The sequence below is a fragment of the Cydia fagiglandana genome, chromosome 14, assembly GCF_963556715.1.
Source record: "Cydia fagiglandana chromosome 14, ilCydFagi1.1, whole genome shotgun sequence".
Lineage (NCBI taxonomy): Eukaryota > Metazoa > Arthropoda > Insecta > Lepidoptera > Tortricidae > Cydia > Cydia fagiglandana.
The window spans coordinates 1,178,388-1,202,242 of record NC_085945.1 but is presented as its reverse complement, the minus strand read 5'-3'; the positions used below and the strand labels follow the sequence as shown (position 1 = coordinate 1,202,242).

The window sequence follows — 23,855 nt, the reverse complement described above, 5'->3', positions numbered from 1 at the left end:
CACCGCAATCTCGCCAGTAAAGTGCTCATGATTACTGCCAATCGCCGCCATCAGAGGTTTGTTCTACTTTTAATTAGCATTCAATAAATACCTGCATAAGTGCATACTCGTATAGCCTCCACTAAATACCTGGACCGTCATATTTGCATGGCTTGCTTGGCTTGGGTAGGGTTACCGAATCCAAATTTGGAATTTCCTGACAAAATTCCAGATTTGTGAATTTTTTCCTTTCCTGACGCTCATATCGGCGACTGGGGAGAGGGGGACTAGGCGTAACGCTACGTCTTACGTAGGCGAACAACGCGCGAACGCGGCGCGGCGCGGCGCGGCGAAAGCGGCCGCCGCCGCGCCGCGCCGCGCCGCGCCGCCTGACATTCGCGTGCAAATCGCGCCGCACCGCGTTCGCAACGAGATCGCTTACGTAGGACACTTCTATGGGAATCAAAGGATTGATTTCGCCGCGCCGCGCCGCGCCGCGTTCGCGCGTTTTCGCCTACGTAAGACGTAGCGTAAGCGATATCTGTGTATGCTTGATACACTGTTTAATAAATTTGATTTGTTTTGGATCCATGTAAGTAAATTAGAATAATGTACCTTTATAGGTACATAATCAGGATCAGGGATCGGATTCGGATGCTTTTATATCTAAACTTAGAAATTCCCGGAAAAAGCTCAGCAAGTATGGAGTGACTTCTTAAAATATTATTTTAATTATTTAAGTTCCGGGATTGCGGGATCGTATAAAACATCACGAACTAGTGATAACCGTCAAAATATTTAGTTTATGACTATTTTGTTAACATACCTACACGTTGGTAAACAGTTTTAACAACAAACAGGGTGTAACAAAAAAATTACCGCATACCACATATTTTGTAAAAAGAAAAAGCTGAAATATGTTATTTAAATACTTTAATTCGTATGTGTATATGTATCCTAATTGCCGGTATTCCGGGAAATCCCGGTAAAATTATTAGCAAAATTAAATTGAGTCCGCCTCCATACTACTCAATAACAACGCGGTGTAGGTACTGAGGCCGAATTTTAGGTATAAAAGCATCCGAATTTCCGATCCCTGTACATATAAAAAAAGTCTTTGGTTCTTGACAAACGGCCACAATTCCGGACATGTCAGGAAAGTTCCTGATGTCTGGTAACCCTAGGCTTGCGTGAGATAGCTAGGTGGCCTATAAGTGCGGTTCTTTATTTATGTATCATTTATTTTTGCGCTGTGCGGTACTGTCAACAACGCAAGCGGACGGCAGGGAAAAAATAATTCGGCTTTTGCGACAATATTAGGGGGCCGATTTTTTAATTTCGTTCGCTCGATTTCGTCACTCGAAAATCGGTGGAAAACGGCGAAATGTCAATTTTAGAAATACGAGCGATAGAAATTTGGAGTCTATTGGTATTAGCCACTCGATTTAAATTCTATTAGTAGAATTTAAATGCAGTAGTGGAGATATTAATTAAAGAAATACACAAAATAGAGTGGTCAGTTCCAAAATCGGCCCCCTGATCGTAAAACATTAAAAACATATCAAGTTGGTCTGTAAGTATTGGCATTTGTTTTTAACAGGGTCCCTAATGCAAGCGTTTTTAATACTGTACTGGCAAATTAGATAAGTTTATTTTTAACATTTCCATAATTATTTTTAAAGAGCACTATAAAATATATCTTCTTTTTAAAGAGCTCTATATCTCCTTTTCAAAGAGCTGACTTTCAATAGGTCAGGTTGTTAAACGATGAGTGATTTTCTATCGGCCTAGGCGACTAATTTGCTGGCTAATTTAACCAGATGGCTGCAACATATACATCGTCGCCTTGGGACACACAATACAAGCCTTATTGACCGTCCTGTGGGACTAGGTCGATTTGTGTAACATTGTTGCATAATACCTATTATAAGGGGCCCACTGATTAACAGTCCGCCGGACGATATCGGCCTGTCAGTTGTTCGGAACTGTCAAAATTTTGTTCTAGCTGACAGGCCGTTACCGTCCGGCGCACAGTTAATCAGTGGGCCCCTTAAGTAAATAATAAATAAATATTATAGGAACATTCTTACACAAATTGACTAAGTCCCACGGTAAGCTCAATAAGGCTGGTGTTGTGGGTACTCAGACAACGACATATTTAATAAACAAATACTTAAATACATAGAAAACATCCATGACTCAGGAACAAATATCTGTGCTCATCACACAAATAAATGCCCTTACCGGGAATCGAACCCAGGACCATCGGCTTTGCAGGCAGGGTCACTGCCCGCTAGGCCAGACCGGTAGTCAAATTATTTTATTTCTTTATTTATTCTGCTGCAGACTGTACCCATCTTTTCGCGGCGGTCAGCCAGTTAACTAGATAATTATAGTACAGTCTACAGTAATAATAACTATCTGAGGTTCGTAATAAGAGAAGTGCGGCGAATGGGATCATTCAAGACCTAGCGGCTAACTAAATCGTTTATTTTATTGTTAAAATAGTTTTTATTCTTATTTTTAGGGTTCTGTACCCAAAGGGTAAAAACGGGATCCTATTACTAAGACTCCGCTGTCCGTCTGTCTGTCTCCAGGCTGTAACTCGAGAACCGTTATAGCTAGACAGTATGAAATTTTCACAGACGATGTAGGTATATCTATTGCCGCTATATCACCAATTACTAAAAACAAAATAAAATAAATATTTAAGTAAGTGGGGCTCCCAAACAACAAACGTGATTTTTTGCCGTTTTTTGCGTAATAGTACGGAACCCTTTGTGCGCGAGTATCACTCTTACTTGGCCGGTTTTTATTCTTATTTTTAGGGTTCCGTACCCAAAGGGTAAAACGGGACCCTATTACTAACACTTCGCTGTCCGTCCGTCCGTCCGTCCGTCCGTCCGTCCGTCCGTCCGTCCGTCCGTCTGTCACCAGGCTGTATCTCACGAACCGTGATAGCTAGACAGTTGAAATTTTCACAGATGATGTATTTCTGTTGCCGCTATAACAACAAATACTAAAAACAGAATAAAATAAAGATTTAAATGGGGCTCCCATACAACAAACTTGATTTTTGACCAAAGTTAAGCAACGTCGGGAGGGGTCAGTACTTGGATGGGTGACCGTTTTTTTTGCTTTTTTTTGTTTTTTTTTTTGCATTATGGTACGGAACCCTTCGTGCGCGAGTCCGACTCGCACTTGCCCGGTTTTTTTATGTGATAGTAAACAAGCAGACGAGCTGCTGGATGGGAAGCGGTCACCGTCTCCCATGGACATAATAAGCAACCTAGCTACTAATACGCGTTTTTACGTATATTTTTAAGATTTTATCACAATTTTGAAAAAGTCTTAGACTAAAATTAGATTATGAAATGTTGAAGTAAAAATCATACATTAATTCTGGTCTAAAACATTATGGAAAACGGTTTTTTTCTGTACAATATAATAGAAGTAGTTTATAATATGTGTCATTTTACTAACGTTTTCTTCATACAGCTTTTTAGAAGGCTTTCATGGGATGTGGCATGGCATGTATGATCTTGTAAGAAAATTAAGGTTTAAAACGTATTTATGATATGTATGATATTTTCAGAAAAGACGTATAACTTTAACTCGTGATGTACTTAAAAGTTTATTGACCCATTCATATTGAAAAAATGAATCATTGTAATATTCAGTCAAAATCACCCTGTATACAAACAAGGAAGTGTTCCAAATAAGGTAGCGATTTTTTTGTCAATCTTTTAAAACAAACAAAATCAAAGTCAAAACTCGCATGCCACCCAGAGCAACAAAAAAAAATCTCAAAAAAAAGTAACAAAACATATTTTAAAGTCCTAATTATGATATATGCCGTAATAAATCGACAGGCGACACCGGAATATGTTTTTTGTCCCTCTCTACCGCAGTTAATTAAAACGGGACATTAGCATAAACAAATAAAATAGCCCATTACGAATTCAATTTACAATCGTCGAAATCGGTTGGATTAGTCGCAGTAAATAATATCTTGGACATAACTCGGTATTAATGCGGTGTGAGGTATGAGAGTTAGCGGTAAGCGATTATTAAACGCCATTTTAAAGATTTTAAATCGGTAGTGCTGCGAGTGCGAGGCTTGGGAGAGAGCGTGATGCGATTTTCAAAGGATTACCCCGTTTGCCCCGCCATGCATGCTTTAGGTACTGGCGTTGGTAACCGGCAAAGGTTTTTTTGATGGCGCCAGCATAGGCCATAAATAAAACAAAAATCTGACATTATTTTCAGATTGACAGGTAAAACCATAGGTGCCACCAAAATACTTCGCCAGGTCAACCCCATTTTCATAGCAAAACGAGTTTTTGAATTTGGAATTTATAGCGCAAATGAATACGATATCCAATGCTGTTATGGCGTGGTGGGGAGTGTATAGTATAGCTACCCAAAATTTTTGTTCCCCATTATTTTTTGTTCCATTCGCGTTTTTCCCCACTTTTTTATTTTCCTATGCAGTTGTGTCACTATTAGGCTACTTTCTCGGACGCATGAATTTCTATACGTTTTTGTTGCTACGCTTATTTTATTCCATGCATTTTGGCTCCTAGTCCGTATTATCTCCATACCTATCATGTACCTGTAGAATTTATTACCATTATTATTTAATCAAACACTAATATTTTAGATGGTTAATATTTTGCCCAATCTTACCTACCGAACCGTTAAAATCTTATACAGTACTATACATACCTACTTAATAAACAAATAAACCTCTTTGAAATATGATTACCTTTTATTGCTATAAAGAAAGTATTTATGAAATGTCACTGAGACAAAGAACTGAAAGATTGGTTTACCATTATTGAAAAATATAATTATATATTATTTGCTTTGATTTATATTTGAGATTATCGTAAATGATGGAAGAAAATAGCCAAAGTCCTGGTGGAACGTCTGAAGAATGTCAAATTAGATTTTTAAAAAGTACACATGGGGGCAGTATTTTAGTGCGAGGGGGGTACCGGCACTATTTAAAACGCACGAACAAAAAGTCTCTCACGTCCATATGGGTGTGCCATCTGAAAGGAATGTGCAAAGGATCAGTAGTTTTAGACGCGTCACGAAAGTCCATTCTAAAAGACAAAAAGCACTGTTGTGTTCCAGACTTTGAGAGCATAGACATCGAGCTCAATATAATTGACTTAAAGCAAAAAGTGGCTTCTGATTACCGGCCGATTCCGACCATTTTTAGAGAACAAATGGCCCCACTAAAAACGGTGGAATATGCGGATAAACTACCAACATTTCATAATGTGAGAGATTCGTTGTACAAGGCCAGACAAAAATCCAGTCTAATTTCGCAGTTTAAAAGTTTTGAAGATATTGTTATACCAGAAAACATAGCCAAAAACTTCGTTTGCGTCAAGGACGATGACATTTTGATATGTATATCTGACGAATGTAAGAATTGGATTTCAGGTTATAAGACTTTTTTTTTAGACGGGACATTTAAAATGGTACCTGAACCATATGTACAGTTATATACCATACACGTGGACATCGGATCTGATGAAGAGCATACGAAAGTCGTGCCGTGCATATATGCATTGTTGCCTGATAAGCGGCAATGCACGTATGAAAGATTGTTCAAGGCAGTGGAGCAAAGTATTCCAACATTTCGGCCAGAATGCGTCAAAGTTGACTATGAAATTGGTGCAATAAATGCTATTCGGATTGTTTACCCGTCAGCCACCATCAGTGGGTGTTATTTCCATTATTCTCAGGCCCTGTACAAAAATGCCGACATCTTTGGGACAACTAGTAGTCGCGAAGGGGCAAGGTATGTTGCAAAGTGTGCTGCATTGGCTCATTTACCAGCGCTGAAAATCCACGAAGGGTGGATGATTGTATTAGCGTCGTCACCACAAATAACTGAAGTAACAAGGTTTAACGAATACATGCTTAAACAGTGGATTAAACTGGACATGGTTTACATAATGTCGTGCTTTGGGCACAGACATAGAACAAACAATGTCGCCGAAAGCTGGCACAAAAAAATGAATAACAGGATACATAATAACAGTAACTTATTGTACTTTTTGGACCAATTACGGCAAGAAGCATTAGATGTAAATTTCACTAATCTTCAAAACGAAATAAGAAGCGATATTTTTCGCAAACGGAACAAAAAATATACGCTGATGGACAAAAAAATTCAGTCAATTGCTAATAAGTACCTTCAGGGAATATCCTCGTTAGAAGAATGTATAACACTTTTATCAATTCTTAAATATAAAATATAAGTATAATAAGGTATAAAAAGACTATTACTACATCAGACTATTATTGGTAAATAGAAACTACGTTTATACTTTTAGGACATTATTTTTAAAAAATCGGTGTTTGTTTAGTTGTTAAGATTTACTTTTAAGTAAAGCGGGTATTGATAAGATTTTTAGTTTTGTTATTTACATATTAATGTAAAATTTTAAAGTTTATAATAACCCATGACCGATTACAAACATTTATCATATTTATTTATGGTGTTTTTTTTTATGTAGAATGACAGATAGTCTCTATATGCCGGACTACTCATACGTATAGCGATTTGATTTTTGTAAATTTTAATTGCAATATCTCAAAAATATCCCTGGTTTTAAAGTTATACATACAACGTCACATACAGTCAGCATCATAATATATTCGATAACAATCCAAGAGGCCAACATCCTTACCTACCGTCATACAACTAAAAACAAAGATCTGTTCCGATATATTTAGCTACTTTGGTTGCCACTAATTCTTTGACGCTGATTGTACTTCCTACCTAGGTACCTGAAAAGAGTGAAGACCTATGTAAGTGCATAACTGATATTACTGAATCGCAATTAAAAAGGGATTGAGATAGCTGTCAATCCATATTGATTTTGACGTAAGTGTATGGAAATCTGTTATTTCTAATCCCTTTCTGATCGCGGCATGATAATACTATGGATTGGTAATTTTTTGACATTAAGTTTTTGGTTCATACGCCATTTCACTTTCAGTCATTTGGTGTGACAGAATAACAGTATATGATAAAATAATAGTGAGATTTGGTTCTACAGGTACATGATAGGTATGGAGATAATACGGACTAGGAGACAAAATGCATGGAATAAAATAGGCGTAGCAACAAAAACGTATAGAAATTCATGCGTCCGAGAAAGTAGCCTAATAGTGACAACAACTACATAGGAAAATAAAAAAGTGGGGAAAAACGCGAATGGAACAAAAAATAATGGGGAACAAAAATTTTGGGTAGCTATACTATACACTCTTAATTCGTGGTACATCCAATATTGTACTCGTAACTCGCGTAAGATTACCTACGGCTACGCTCGGTCAGGCGTGGCTCACTCCGCGATTTCGTCGCTTTGCTAAAGGTGGCTACAAGTACATCCGTTCCACACCAATTTTGGTAGCTAGCCATAAGCCGCGCATGGCGCTGTCGCCACCTAGCGGCCATATCTGTCCTGATAGTAACAGACGCGTTTTGTTAGAGAGTGAGTCTTCTGTACCTATAGTACTATTATTTATTCTGTGGCTCGGTGCGGTGCTTTTAGTTTTAAATAAGATTGTTTTACAAATGAGACAATCTTTACATAAAACCAAAAAGTTAAAGATTGTCTAATTACAAAAAAATATATACAAATTTTATAAGAAAAAATCGGCCTTTGCTTGTGTGATTGATTATCATGCGATTCAGATTAAATAAAATATTCGCTGAATCGATTTCTGTAACAAAAACAATCAAATAATATCAACCCGCTGTCGCTTGTGATTTAGGCCGGTAAACTTTAGTGTAGTTATACTTACGGGGTCAGTTGGATTCATTTGCAATTTCATTTGTTAAGATAATAAACATATTCAAACTATTATCTCGAAGTTATGATTGCAATTGCGCTAAAAAAATCGGCCAAGTGCGAGTCGGACTCGCGCACGAAGGGTTTTTTTTTTTAATTATTATTATGAATGGGCTTACTCATGGCCACAGACTAGCCGAGGCGTAGACGTGGTTCCGTACCATTACGCAAAAAACGGCAAAAGAATCACGTTTGTTGTATGGGAGCCCCACTTAAATATTTAATTATATTTTATTATGCTTATAGGTAGTATTTGTTGTTGTTATTTTTCTATACAATTAATATGGCAACTTGGGTAACTTAAGTTGGGGTACCGACCGTACTATCCCTATATAAAAAGTAAAACGACAATCCCATTTTATGACACGCAATTAATTAACAATCATAATAAAGTAAACAGGTAATAATCCCGTTAATCCGGACACGACAATTACAACCCATTAACAAAACCCACACGATAAAATATTCACTTGAACAAAAGTATAATGGATATTAAACAAATATTATAAATTACGAAGACTATCGCATGACAATACTGAACTCGAAGGCGCGACGCCATTGTACGATTATTTATTAACTCTCGTGTATTCAAGAAGTAGTAAAATTTAAAATTATGATAGCCCTTTCCATACTAAACAAGCCTATCAACCATTTCTACCACCCTCAAAAATCAACCTTAAACTTAAAAGTATAAGATTCAAATTTAAATGGGTTAAAAGAGTCTTGTAGGATGGTATAGTGTTGGGATGGGTGCGTATCGATATGTATAGCGCGAGGCGGGTAACCGAATATGAGGCACTTAGGATTCGAACAATACGGCCCCGCGGCGAGGCGCCATGGTAGTGCGGGGCCGCAAGATTTATCGATATGTTAGTACAGTTGATTTTCATATATAAGCCCGGGTTATGAAAATGTATGGGGAGTAAAATCAAACGGTTACGTTGGGTACGTTGTTTCGTTGTTTCGTGGCAATTTATCTTGCGCATCCCCTAGCAACGACTGCATGGAAACATTTCTGGCGTTATTCATAAGCGCGTTACTGGCCTGATATAGCTATGAATCGTTTGTCTTTATCTGTCATTTAGACTTATGTCTTTGTAAGAAAGGGATAAAACATAATTTAACTAAATCAGGCCCATAAAGTTTTATGAATAAGGGGTTAATTTATTAAATTCCAACAAATAACAACTATCAATTTGGGAAGTTTTGATCTTAAATTTTATAATCGTTTGTAAGGAAGAAGTAAACTCTAGTCGTGCATCGGAGCTCAAAGACACACATTATTATGGATTTTTGAAATACTTAATTTAGAGTTAAACTTAGGTTTCTTTCTACTTTCGTTTGCTAAAGTGCTGAGCTGGATAAGGTCTGTTTGTTTTTTTTTATGTTATATTCTCACTGTACGTACTACGTAGTTTGATTAAATAAACAAATACCGACTCAAAAAACTTTTACGAGAAAAAAATTAACAGCTTTTAACACACTTCTCCTAGGATATCCTATTTAATATTATTACGACTGTCTACCTGAATCTGACAGTGCGTTTATCGACAGTGCCCCCTCCCTAGACCGGCGTGTGGGGCATCTCCGCTGTCCCGGACAAAGGCGTCCCGGACGGCGGGACAATGGCGTCCCGTCGCGGCCCGCGGGGCGCCTGTCCGGCCCCGGACGGTTCAATCTGGCCTAACTGATGCTTCCTAGTACTTATTATACCCTGGTAATTGATATTACGTATGCGTTACTGTTTGTGTGTAAACATTTGTGCCGATATCATTTGCAACTTGTTAGAGACCCAGACCCTGAGCCATTTGTAGATGTAGTGTGACTTGAGTCCTTTTCAGACTAGGTACTCATTTACTACCTAAATTTTCAAAATTAATTATATCTTCATGTTAAAATCATGGGTGTGGTGTACCCATTACACAGTAACGCTTATTTTCTTTGACGGAGTCTTTATTAGGAGACTCGAGTCCTTTTGAGTTGCGCTTAAAAATACTCAATATTAACGAATTAGCGACACCTACCGAAACGTACATGAACTAGCTCCTCCAAAGCTCAACAACTTCCGAAAACTACATCGAAGCGCACCGGCGCGCGACGTAACCAACAAAGTGAAACACCTTATTTCTACTAGATGGCACTGTGCGATACGGTCTGACTTCAAATTTTACTTTATAACTTGAAGTTATTACGTAAATAGTATAATTATAATTATATCCTATAGTACGTATTCAGTTCAATGAAATTTAAATCATATTCGATTGGAACAGAGTTGCTTTTGATTCGTTTCGATCTGTTTTGGAACAACGCAAAATCAACTCTATTTCCTACACTAAAGGTTCAAATTTCTGTGGCAAATATTGCATTTTTCAGTTGTATGGTTGGGCCTTAGGAGGGTATGATATCCACTAACCTCAGGGTCAATCTTCTTATACTCCGGGTCGTCCTCATCGACCTCGAAGTACAGCTCCGTCGACGTCAAAGAAACGGTGCCCGGAGCGACCAATCCTGGAGCCACTAGCCTCGCCTTCGTACTTATGTTCACTGGGCCTGCGAAAAACGAACTCTGTTACATTCATGTGGTCCTGGTTGTTTGTCACACAATGTTTGTTTATAAAGCGAAATTAATAAGTAGGTGGTTTTATTGTGACTAAATATTGTGAGTAGGTATTAATTGAAAAAAAGAAGAAGCAGATAGCGTCCTTTGACAGGTTAGATAGTCGCCGACCAACAGCGACCAACAGTGCTCCTTGATTAGAGTACGTCTTTCTATGTATTTTTATTTTTTTTTCAAAATGAGTGTTTGTTTTTCAATCAAGATTGGAAAATTTGTTTCACTACCTTGCCACATATCAGTTACATTTCAATAAAGCTTCATTCACCTAACAATTAAAACACAAATTGTTGTGCAAAATAAACAAACATTGCGTGATAATCCATCAGGGCACCATGAAACCATGGAGCTCTGAACAGATCTGATGGAAAAATTAGTGAAACGGATTCGTCAATTTTTATTGAAAAGCACATTAAAAAAATATACAACGAAAGAACTGCAAACATACAATAAAAATACTCAGAACACCAATCGGGATGTCATTCTAACCAAGGAACAGTGTTAGCCATGGAGCATTGTTTTTTTTTTCTGAAATTGAAGCATAAGCAAAGCAAACAATGCTACATAATATAAGGGTCCCCCACACTTCTTTTAATTGTTTACTTGGGAAATTGTCAGGTAGGTATGAATAGCAACCATTGGTGGACCGTATTTCTTTGCATTAAGGTTTACGAGTTGTCAGTTAACAGGGTCTTTGTATTTTCAAAGGTTCTACGAGTATATTATATCCCTTGCAAATCAATGGTCCCTTCTTGGAGATTCATCTTGTCACTGTATTTACGAACATTTTTGGAAAGCTCTGCGGTTTTTATGATTTCCTGGTTGATGTCACACGTCCATTTGTTTATTTAGCGAATTTATAACAGGTGTTTTTAGTACATTTTATTGCAAAGATAGAAAGGTTCACCGATGTTCAGGTAAGTGTTGTTGTTAGTACCATCGCCCACACTGTTAACTGTACTTCAGTGGACCTTATGCCTTTTGTAATAAGGTCCAATGGTATACAGTTAGGTGTGTTGCTGTTTGTACATATTTACATAATGCTTTGCAAAAAGCTGTCTTCTAAGTTCTGATTTTTAAAGATACAAGATACAATGATTTATAAGCTGAGTGAGCCCATTCCAGACCAGCTCCATGGATCTTATGGTAGCCCGGTGAATGTCACACCGTTTGTGTTTATCTTGCGAAATATAAATATAATTTATATTTCGCAAACAATGCTGAATAAATTAAAACGCCTCCCCTCATACTTTTAGGCCACTTTTATCTTCAAGTATGTACAAATGGACAGTATTGTATTGACAGTTGTAATAGGGGAGGGTGAGCTCTGGGTAAGTGGTCCAGAACCCCCAAGATCTACCTACTTAAAAATTCAAAAATGCTTACGGCTAACTACGAGCATAGATAGGGTCGTGGTTTCTGCCACTATGGAGTGAGAATAGATATCCAAATATTTAAAGTAGGACGCCAGGATACTATACTCATCAAACGTATGACATATCCAAATGAAAATACAAATTTATTTACTAAATACTTTTATTCACTTTACATCACAATAAGACCTGCTGCGGCCTCGAGACTTAACATTTAAATTACGTACCGTAACTATTACTAATTAAATTTAACTTAAGTACATCTCAGGCATACTCGGGCCTGCAATACACACAAAATCCTACATAGGAATTACAGGTTTCATAATAATAATAGAATTTACCATGTAGAAAGTTCACGTTAAAAAGAAATTCAGACTTAAATATTGTTTATCCTTTCCAGCAAAGGAACACAGTCACTAATGTAAATATAAGTTTTTAACTCACAGTTTTATCGAATAAACACTTCACCTCGAGTCCAAAAATTAAGTGGAGAAGACGGCTTCCCAACTAGCAAGGTGCGACACCACCCTAGATCTTCCAAAAGCCAAGGGCCAAGCCAAGGCAAGAAGTAGGCCTAGCCAAAGGACAGGCCTAGCCAAAAGGAACCCTAGAAACAAAGAGAATGTTCTAGGTTTTAGAGAGGTTATGTTATAAAAAGTTATATTTATATTTAATTGGGACAACGCGCGATTTAGCTTGCGGAAATAATGAGATTAAAAAATCCTTACCGGTTTCTAAGCCGAGTCCCTTATATTAGACACCAGACGTGGCGACGTAGGCCCACGCGGTGAAACAAGATGATGTCTCATCTTTGTCAAGGAATTGCTGGAAATTCACACCAAAACACGACATTAGCTAATTGCAATTGACAATAAACAACTTCGCCTTTCCTTCCGTATATTTAGAAAGTGGGGACAACTCACCAAGTTGGTTTGAAAGAGGTGAAAAGGTTATGCCGCCATTACCGGCGCATAGGAAGCTAGGTTAATCATATTTTGGGCCAAACTGGAACAAAATATATCAACGATTAAAACATTGAACACCGAATTTAACCGAGTTTTAGGAAATACAATCTTTAAATAAAATACATACCCCATGAATCAATTGCCGACATGATGTACAAATTACGTCTTACATCTTGTCACGAAAGATAGTAGTGATCAAGCGAAATTGAAAAAATGGCAAAGCCACAGACAAAGTGGTGAATGGAAAACCTCCCATTCAATGACACCGCAACTGACCGGATTCCATTTACAGAAAACCGAAGTCACCAAAAATAAAAAGAATTACTAATTTCGAAAGCTAAAAATAAGGACATTATTTATAACTACGAATTGCAAAATATAAAAGAACACATACCAAATGTTTATTCATAAATACTCTTTATGTATGACTGATTGTCTGTGCAAAACCACAGACAACAAACCAACTGTCATTGACAGACGTCAATGTTTACTGCGACAGTAATAAACAACACCGATTCAACCCGTTTTACCAAGTTAAAGCTATTTCCACGTAGTATTTCCATGTTACAAGTGTATTTCCATGGTGAAATGTGTAAACTCCACAGAAAACAAAGTATTTATGTCCCAGCACAACGCAGGAACGAACAATGGATGCGCTAAATGCGACGATTTATAGATGATTGATGACCTACCATTCCGGTAAGTTTTATCCTCTAAATATAGCCAAAAGCGTATATGTGAAGATTAGAAACAACATTACTGATCTCCGACCTTGACCTATCTACTCTAATACCCGTGTAGAACGTATAATAACCACCAAATTCTTACCAAACAAACATCTACTTTTCTAACCTATAAAGTGCCTATCTACAATAATCTTCAGACGTTTATAACACTGGGTGCCTACCCTAAAGTGTTACAGTTCATCTTTAGTTGGGTTAAAAAAAAAAATTTTTTTTTGAAAAAAAAATATTTTTTTTTTTAAATTATGCGTCTAATATGAAGTTACACCTTAACTTACCAAACTTAACCACGAGAACACAGATAATCCGTAAAGAAAACAAACCTTATGACAAAACTTATATCTATGACTTGGTGAATGGCCAATTCAACCAAGGAAAAACTAACAACTAATTTTGATCCGGATCTACTTATTCCTAGTGAATACTTACCTAAATCTAGAAGAGGATGTCAAAGACGGCAACCCGAGAAAAAAAACTTTCCCTTTATTAAAGAAATTGCCTATCACCGACAAAGGTGGAACTAAGTAAAGAGCTGCATCATCTAGCCAATACACAATTCCTATATCGACAAACAAAAGTTTGGTCACAGTACAGAGTTTATTGAGAACGTAGTCTCGTTTCACGATTTAATAATGTTTTATAGAGTAGTCCCACTTAAGGGTTTATAAGTTAAGTAAGTTTCTGTAGTTTATTCAGATTATTTAATGTTTTATGTCTTTATAAGGACATATCAAGATTAAGATTGGTCCGTATGCATCCGGTACCAATATATATAGAATCAAATACATGGAACGATTACCCGGTCTGATGAAAACAAGCTTGCGTCAGGCTGCATTCAGTTCAGTAGGTAAGTTCAGTATTTAGTATCATATAGGATATTTCAAATTTAAGTATTGAGCCAACAAGTGAAAAGACGAGTACCGCTACGAAGACGGCTCGGCTTCACCAGGACGTACAATATCTTTTATATGAAAGTTACCTAGAAGTTTTCCTTCTAAGGATTTTAAAGAGTATACAAGAGGACTTAATTTTTTATGAATGACACACTTGTCATAACGGGGCGCTAATTTAGCTGAGAAATGTTTTGCTGCATTTGACAATGGGAAACATCTTTTATAAACGATTTGCCCTTCTTCTAGTTCTACGTGACGCTTCCTCATGTTGTAATACCTAGCATTACGTTCATGGGAGGCGATCAACGAGTTACGCACTTTTTGAAATATAGTTTTAAGCTCTTTAAGTTTTTCAGAAAAAGCACCACTGGTATCTAATTCGAGCGCGTTTTGATCTATAGGACCTTCACTATTATAAAGAGAACCATCTAGAATCATCTGACGACCATGTGTTAGAAAATACGGTGTATCTTTAGTTACTTCGTGACGAGCTGTATTTAATGCACATTGTATTTCCGATATGTTCTTATCCCAGTTACGGTGATCAGAACGCACGTATGAAGCAATAGTTCTTACAAGTTCACGGTTCACTCGTTCCGTTTGATTCGTCTGAGGATGATATCTAGGGTTATAGAAAATATGAGGGACATTATATTTGGACATTAAGTCTCGAAAGTCTTTTGAAGTAAATTGAACACCATTGTCGCAGAATATATATTTAGGAACCCCATGTATAAGAAATATCCCTTTTTCCATACACTTAACTATAGCTTTCGCAGTTATGTTGCGTAGTGGAAACAAAGTCACATACTTACTGAAATAATCAGCACATACAAAAAGATACTGATTTCTCAAATAAGACGGAGGAAAGGGACCAAGAATATCACAAGATATGGCTTCGCCTGGTGACGATATACGTCGGGGATTACCCATCAAGCCAGGACGAGCTAAATTAACAGGTTTATAAGTTTTACAAATTTCACAAGAATCGACGTATTCTTTCACGTCTTGAAACAACGTAGGCCAATAATATAAGTCCGCTATTTTGGAATGGGTTTTAGCCACGCCAAAATGACCGGCAGTAGGATCATCATGATACTTATTTAAGATTTCATTTCGGTGCTCATAAGGGAGTACCAGCTTCCAGTCAAATTGAGCTGTCAGACGATACTTATTCTTAGAGTAACGGAAAAGTTTATCATTTTCAATTTTAAAGTTTGGAAAGAGAGAAGGTTTTTCAGATACCTTTTTATATATATCAAGATACCAAGGGTCTTGAATAGTAACAGAATTTATAGAACTGACATGAATACGAGAAAGACAGTCAGGTATGACATGTTCTTTGCCCTTCCGATGAATAATTTCACAGTTAAATTGACTTAATCTACACGCCCATCGATTTAATCGTCCAGTAGGGTTTTTTAAGTTTTGGAACCATTTTAAAGATGCATGATCAGTTATAATATAGCATTTTCTCCCTTCTACATATGCACGAAATTGCTCGAGACCATAAATCACAGCTAAGAGTTCGCGCTCAGTAGCCGAATAGTTCGTCTCTGGTTGGTTAAGTGTACGGCTGCAGTATGCGATCGGATGATCGATCCCATTATAAGACTGAGTCAAGACCGCGCCTACGGCGTAAGAAGATGCATCCGTATGTATATAGAAGCTTTCATTAAAGTTAGGGCATTTAAGAATAGGAGAAGAAACTAAGGCAGATTTAAGTATGTTAAAAGAATCGTTAACTTCATTTGTCCATTCAAATTTTACTTTCTTACTCGTTAAGCGAGATAAGGGACGAGCTATCTTTGCGAAATTATTAATGAAACGACGGTACCAACCGCACATTCCAAGAAAACGTTTAATATCCTTAGCATCTTTAGGCGTAGGAAAATTTAAAATTACATCAATTTTAGATGGATCGGTTCGCAGACCGTATCTATCAACTAAATATCCTAGATATTTCAGTTCACTCCTACAGAAGGATGACTTTTTCATATTAATAGTTAAATTTGCTGATTTTAATTTTTCAAAAACCGCTTTAAGTAATCTTATGTGTTCATCGAAATCGGAAGTACAAATAATTATGTCATCAATATAACAGAAGACTTTGTGATCAAAATGTGAAGTAAAGAGGTTATCCATGAGACGTTGCATAGTCGCAGAAGCGCCTACCAAACCAAAACACATTCTATTATAGTGGAATAACCCTTTTCCTGGTACAGTAAAACTAGTTTTCTCCTTGGAGTCTTCACTAAGAGGAATCTGATGATATGCCGCACTCAAATCAAGAGAGGTAAGGAATTTCGCATCGCGTAAATTATCCAGTATGTATTGAACATGTGGTACGGGATACGCATCAGATTTTGAAACTGCGTTTACTTTTCTACTATCTAAACAAAGTCTTAAGTCTCCGTTAGGTTTTTCCACCATAACGACAGGAGAATTCCATGGGGAATGAGAAGGTTCGACAATTCCTTCTTTCAGCATACGATCTACCTCTTTAGCTAGTGCAACTTGTTTAAAAGGACTAAGTCGATAATATTTTTGTTTTATCGGAGGAGTATCTCCGGTATTTATAACATGTTCAATTAAGTGAGTCTTTCCCAAACCAACCTTATCAGTATCAATTTGATCAAAAAGAGATTTAGTAGTCTCTAGTCGAGACTTTTGTTCAGAAGATAAAGAGTCATAAGTAGTAAGTCCTGTCTCTGACGGTAAAGCGTCAAGACTAGCAATATAATGAGAATCAGTTTTTTCTATATCAGTAATGAGGCCTGGAGCTAATCCATAGGCTCTCCAAAAGTTTAAACCAAGTACCATTGGAGTGGCAATCTCCGGTTGAATATTAAAGTGTATAAGTTTAACTTGACCTTTATAATTTACTGGTAAAACCATATATTCAGTAGATACGATTCGATGATCGTCAGCTACGTTCACCATAACAGGTTTCGTATGTTTTTGAATAGGAATCCCACCTGTGGCGAATACTAAATGGCTGTTGTGGCCCAGGAAACTAACACTGGCACCACAATCTAACAATGCCTTGAAATTCAAGTTAAGTATATTCAATAGCGCATATACCCTATTGTCTCCCTTTGGAGGGTTAAAGAAAATCGTCTTTTCTGCGCGATAGGGAGCAGAAGGTCGACATTTATTATTAACAGAAAAGACCTTATTTAGTTTTTTGTCTTGGAGTTACATTTAACACATTCGGGAGTTTTCACCCCTTTTTCTCCACATTTAAAGCAAACGATATCTCTAGAGCTCTTGCACTCTTTAGTGTTATGGTTGGACCTACCACATCTAAAACATTTTAGTTGAGAAGAGCTTTGTGCTGCCGCAGCAACAAAGTTTCTGGAAGAATTAGGAAAACGAGACTGGAAGGACCTATTCCTAGGTTCAACGTTCTTTGGTGGATGTTCTGATGAAGAATTATTTGACTGGTTTGATAAAACCGGTTCACGAAATTGTTTAGCCTTAACCTGAGCTAGTTCTATGCGTTTACACAACGACTTCAACTGCTCAATCGATCCTATGTCATGTAAAGCTAAATCTTTGGAATACTCCGGACGAATGTTTCTCATCATAGTATCCAGCTTTTCTTGTTCAGGAACCTCTTTTGCAAGACGCTCATACATTCCTAGAATGGTCGATACGAAATAAACAATAGTTTCAGACTTGGCTTGAGTCCTAGCCCGTATTTCCTGTAACAACTGATGATCCAAATCAGGTATATCAAATTCATCTTGTAAAGCCGCGGTGACTTCTTTATAAGTAGTAAGTTTCGTACGTTGCGACCGGAACCACGACAACGCAGGACCTTCGAGAATCTCAGGAAAACCTCTATATATTCGGCTTTCGGAAATTCTTCTAGCATCTCGCAACTCTTCGAGGCGAGACAGGAAAGTACGAACACAAGTGTCACCTTTAAATTTCAAATTTAAAGAATTTATATTAAAAGTCTTATCCGTTTTGTAAATAATCTCTCTAACAATACGAGATTCGTTAGGAGATTGAAAGTCATCATTCGAACCAGACGACGCAGAAGAGCCTTGCTCATTCAACCGATCCAATAAAGAAGTAATTAACGTTTTCAACAGAAGTACCGCTTCGGTCTCCTGAGGCAACCGTGAAATACGACACAATAGATATTTGCAACGCGAGGATAGCCTGTCGATCGCCGCTGCTGATAATTCTCCTTTTGCTTCTAACTCTATCTCCTCTACCTTATGCTGACAGAGTTCTAATTCGGAAGCTTCATTACTTATTACCAAGTCCTGGAACTTCAGACTACCCTTTTTGGCTAAATCTGCAGTTTGTTTCAAAGCTTGACACAGACTGGATCTACGTGAGATGGGATTAACCGGAAGTCTGCGAATCGCTAATTCATGTGACATTTCGTCTTTATGTAAATGGGTGATTTTACAACCAGCTTTTATGAAATCCATTTTTCAAGATTGATATGTAATATCAGAAGTAAGTCAGTATAGAGTTATAATATTTTAAAGATAAGTTAAAATTTTATTAGATTTTAACAGTTTTTAAGTATTTTAGAATATTGAGAAAATCTCTTTAAGTATAGCTAATTATTTAGCGTATAAAGTATAGCTTTATTTATAAGTTGGTTAAATTTATAAGTTTAACCTCCAACACAAACAACACTTTCAAACAACAACTTGCAATTCCCTTTACATATAAAAACCTTAATACTAAAATATTTCTAAAATGTTTCACTTGGAAATGTCATTCTCCACAGGCCATACGTTGGGCACGCCACTGTAATAGGGGAGGGTGAGCTCTGGGTAAGTGGTCCAGAACCCCCAAGATCTACCTACTTAAAAATTCAAAAATGCTTACGGCTAACTACGAGCATAGATAGGGTCGTGGTTTCTGCCACTATGGAGTGAGAATAGATATCCAAATATTTAAAGTAGGACGCCAGGATACTATACTCATCAAACGTATGACATATCCAAATGAAAATACAAATTTATTTACTAAATACTTTTATTCACTTTACATCACAATAAGACCTGCTGCGGCCTCGAGACTTAACATTTAAATTACGTACCGTAACTATTACTAATTAAATTTAACTTAAGTACATCTCAGGCATACTCGGGCCTGCAATACACACAAAATCCTACATAGGAATTACAGGTTTCATAATAATAATAGAATTTACCATGTAGAAAGTTCACGTTAAAAAGAAATTCAGACTTAAATATTGTTTATCCTTTCCAGCAAAGGAACACAGTCACTAATGTAAATATAAGTTTTTAACTCACAGTTTTATCGAATAAACACTTCACCTCGAGTCCAAAAATTAAGTGGAGAAGACGGCTTCCCAACTAGCAAGGTGCGACACCACCCTAGATCTTCCAAAAGCCAAGGGCCAAGCCAAGGCAAGAAGTAGGCCTAGCCAAAGGACAGGCCTAGCCAAAAGGAACCCTAGAAACAAAGAGAATGTTCTAGGTTTTAGAGAGGTTATGTTATAAAAAGTTATATTTATATTTAATTGGGACAACGCGCGATTTAGCTTGCGGAAATAATGAGATTAAAAAATCCTTACCGGTTTCTAAGCCGAGTCCCTTATATTAGACACCAGACGTGGCGACGTAGGCCCACGCGGTGAAACAAGATGATGTCTCATCTTTGTCAAGGAATTGCTGGAAATTCACACCAAAACACGACATTAGCTAATTGCAATTGACAATAAACAACTTCGCCTTTCCTTCCGTATATTTAGAAAGTGGGGACAACTCACCAAGTTGGTTTGAAAGAGGTGAAAAGGTTATGCCGCCATTACCGGCGCATAGGAAGCTAGGTTAATCATATTTTGGGCCAAACTGGAACAAAATATATCAACGATTAAAACATTGAACACCGAATTTAACCGAGTTTTAGGAAATACAATCTTTAAATAAAATACATACCCCATGAATCAATTGCCGACATGATGTACAAATTACGTCTTACATCTTGTCACGAAAGATAGTAGTGATCAAGCGAAATTGAAAAAATGGCAAAGCCACAGACAAAGTGGTGAATGGAAAACCTCCCATTCAATGACACCGCAACTGACCGGATTCCATTTACAGAAAACCGAAGTCACCAAAAATAAAAAGAATTACTAATTTCGAAAGCTAAAAATAAGGACATTATTTATAACTACGAATTGCAAAATATAAAAGAACACATACCAAATGTTTATTCATAAATACTCTTTATGTATGACTGATTGTCTGTGCAAAACCACAGACAACAAACCAACTGTCATTGACAGACGTCAATGTTTACTGCGACAGTAATAAACAACACCGATTCAACCCGTTTTACCAAGTTAAAGCTATTTCCACGTAGTATTTCCATGTTACAAGTGTATTTCCATGGTGAAATGTGTAAACTCCACAGAAAACAAAGTATTTATGTCCCAGCACAACGCAGGAACGAACAATGGATGCGCTAAATGCGACGATTTATAGATGATTGATGACCTACCATTCCGGTAAGTTTTATCCTCTAAATATAGCCAAAAGCGTATATGTGAAGATTAGAAACAACATTACTGATCTCCGACCTTGACCTATCTACTCTAATACCCGTGTAGAACGTATAATAACCACCAAATTCTTACCAAACAAACATCTACTTTTCTAACCTATAAAGTGCCTATCTACAATAATCTTCAGACGTTTATAACACTGGGTGCCTACCCTAAAGTGTTACACAGTCACATTTTTTCACAATTATTGCCGATGCCCGTAACATCTTGTCATCTGTCAAAATCTCCATGATTGTCATGCTAGCCTGGTTGATGTCACTCGACGTTTACATCGCCAAAATTGCAAAGGAAAGAAAAACCCTTCTACATACACTGCGCTGCGTGCTATCAAGAGTAGTAGTGGTCCATATTTTATCAAAGTATTTATGACAGCAAAAAAAGTCAAGTTTTACTTTTACAAAGTACTATTACAAATACACAAGATTCAAAAAATAAGATGTTACCGGTTAGATCGGCATCGATTTCCCTGTCATCCACCAGGAGTTCAGCGTCATCAAGGAGTTCGGCGGCCGCCGGCGTCGGCAGCTGCGCCCCGCGCCCCGCGCCGCCCGCCGCGATGCGGGCGTGCAGCTCCTCCGTTGCCTGAAACCACACTTTTTATTTAGAAGAACAGGTAAAGAAAGGGAGATTTAAGTTTTTAACCATTGGTGGACCTTATTTCGTTGCATTAAGGTTTAAGAATTGTCAATCACCAGTGCGAACAGATGATACGAGATTGAAATAGAAATAGAAATCGTTTATTTGCAAACCATGGTACATAGGTGGTACAATAAAAATAGAATCACATGGCACCCTATAAAGGGTATAGCAAGTATTCTTATAGCTAGGTAGGACTACTTTGTATATAGTAACATAATGTTATTATTTTTTGTTTTTACACATTGCCATTAGGCAGGAACGTAGATTTTTTTTAGCCAAAATTAATTGCAACAATTAATGAATAACCTATAAGGCAGAGTTTAGGTAAAACATAGGCAGAGTTTTTCGTTTTTGAGACTGAAACTAGCCGAAAACACTCTTGCCTTTGGTGAACTTTATATATTCGCACTAAGGTCTATTTTACTTATGAATTCCAAGTTCGCACTGGTGATGATGGTACCCTTTATATCCATCTAAAGAGCGTCCTAAATTTAGTAACTGACAAGAAGGACACCGCAATAGGTGAATAACATGGATTCAACTCGTTAAATGTGGTTTCCTATTTGTGACGCCACAAGTGCCACATAACAAAAAACGCGGACAGTGCATTTTACGCAAAGTTCGTGGGAAAGGGGTTAAATTTGATCTACATTGGTACTAGGAACGCATAACCTCTCCGTAGTATAAGGGTTTCAACGCCAAGGTGGGGGCCAAAGAGCATATAATCACTACGTTTTAAGAGTCGGCACTCTCGAACAATCCTCGAACCGAATTATGAACGTACATATCCCAACACACCAAATACAGGCTTAAAGATCTCGCATCCAGGCCATAATTGTTAAAAAAAGAAAAACCACACAATACTACCAACACAAAAAAAACAACGCTAGGGCTCGACACTTCCAGTACCTACTGTTTATCGATATCGATAAATGTGCGATACGTGCTGCTGTATTTACCTACTGTACTACCTATTAATAAAATAAAAGAACATTATATATATATAAACAATTTTATTTTACATGATAAAAATAACATAGTTTATTATTCAAGTAGGCATATTACAATATGCTGAATTCGCGCGCATTCTTTTTTAATCTGGTCCCTTTTTATTGAAGGCACTGGATGGAGAATGATTTCCACAAATGAACTTGTTTCCATTCAGCTTTTGAATAGGTAAATAAATACGCCAAATCCTCATTTCCTTTTCCTCAGCTTTGCCCATAATCGACATCTGAAATAAAGAGATTATCGATAAAATTGGTCGTACACTATTCGTGTCATAGGTTACTTAGTTTTTTACTTAAAAATACTTTATTCACAAAATATTTTCGTTTTAATCATGGATTGTACACGACTAAAACTAATTAAATTAGTAACTGTTAACGACTCAAAGTAAAAAATTAAAATATTGCATACAAACATCAGTTTACCGACCTGTTCGGATCAAGTTGGAAATTTGGCCAAAAATGCGTCAGTAGTTAGTCTTCTTACACACCCACTACAAACTTCACATTTCCTTAAAGATTTGGCCCCCATTTAAATAACAGCTTAAGTTATTTTACCAATTACAATAAAAAATAACCACGTATTTCCACGTTCACGACAATTCAAATGACGTTTGACGTTTTACTACCAATTATACCAACCTAAAGAAAAGTAAGTATAATACGTCTATGTTAAAAGCAAGTATGGTATGTGCCACCAAAATGCAACAGCAGTCATTTTAATTCGATAAGATTATTTCTATGCCTCAATGTTGGTAACAAGGGCTTTCATAATTTATCAAAGTATGGGGTGTCGATGGGCTGGTGGGGGCTAGCCTATTATCGAACTTAAGGGAGGCTTTATTTTTTGTCCTATTTTGAAGGATCAGGTACTTTAGAACCCGTCTCTCGTCTTGCCCCGGGTTATATAAGTCTATCGGATTAAATGTTGATTCCCATAAGTACCAAGGCACTATAACCTACAAGTAGTATTAACATCATGCTGTATTGTATACAAGCGGGATGACGGAAACCACAAAAAGAAAAAATATACACAATGCGCAAGGTTAGCGCAAAGTTACTCGTAAGTACGCGTGGGAAAAATTTGTAAGTAGCTCCATATTTGTATTGTACGATGACAAAAGGCGTAAGTGTAGCTCTCAGTTCAGATATTGTCTCTGCATATCGGTCATTTACCAAGTGCCCCGTTAA

The 23,855-nt window shown here is 37.1% G+C and overlaps 1 protein-coding gene and 1 long non-coding RNA gene across 2 annotated transcripts in view; both read right to left on the bottom strand.

Moving 5' to 3' along the window:
- The window catches only part of LOC134670633 (neurobeachin), a 604,515-nt gene that overhangs the window by 213,088 nt on the left and 367,572 nt on the right, over positions 1-23,855 (bottom strand). The window contains exons 37-38 of the mRNA XM_063528438.1: positions 21,462-21,600; positions 10,276-10,412 (exon numbers count right to left, since the gene is read on the bottom strand). Coding sequence (XP_063384508.1) covers positions 10,276-10,412; positions 21,462-21,600 — 276 coding nt within the window. The remainder of the gene's footprint in view (positions 1-10,275; positions 10,413-21,461; positions 21,601-23,855) is intronic.
- Positions 19,443-21,176, bottom strand: LOC134670690 (uncharacterized). Its single transcript, XR_010099107.1, has 2 exons — positions 20,026-21,176; positions 19,443-19,904 (listed from the first exon to the last, which is right to left on the bottom strand). It is a non-coding gene; the product is annotated as an uncharacterized LOC134670690 (long non-coding RNA).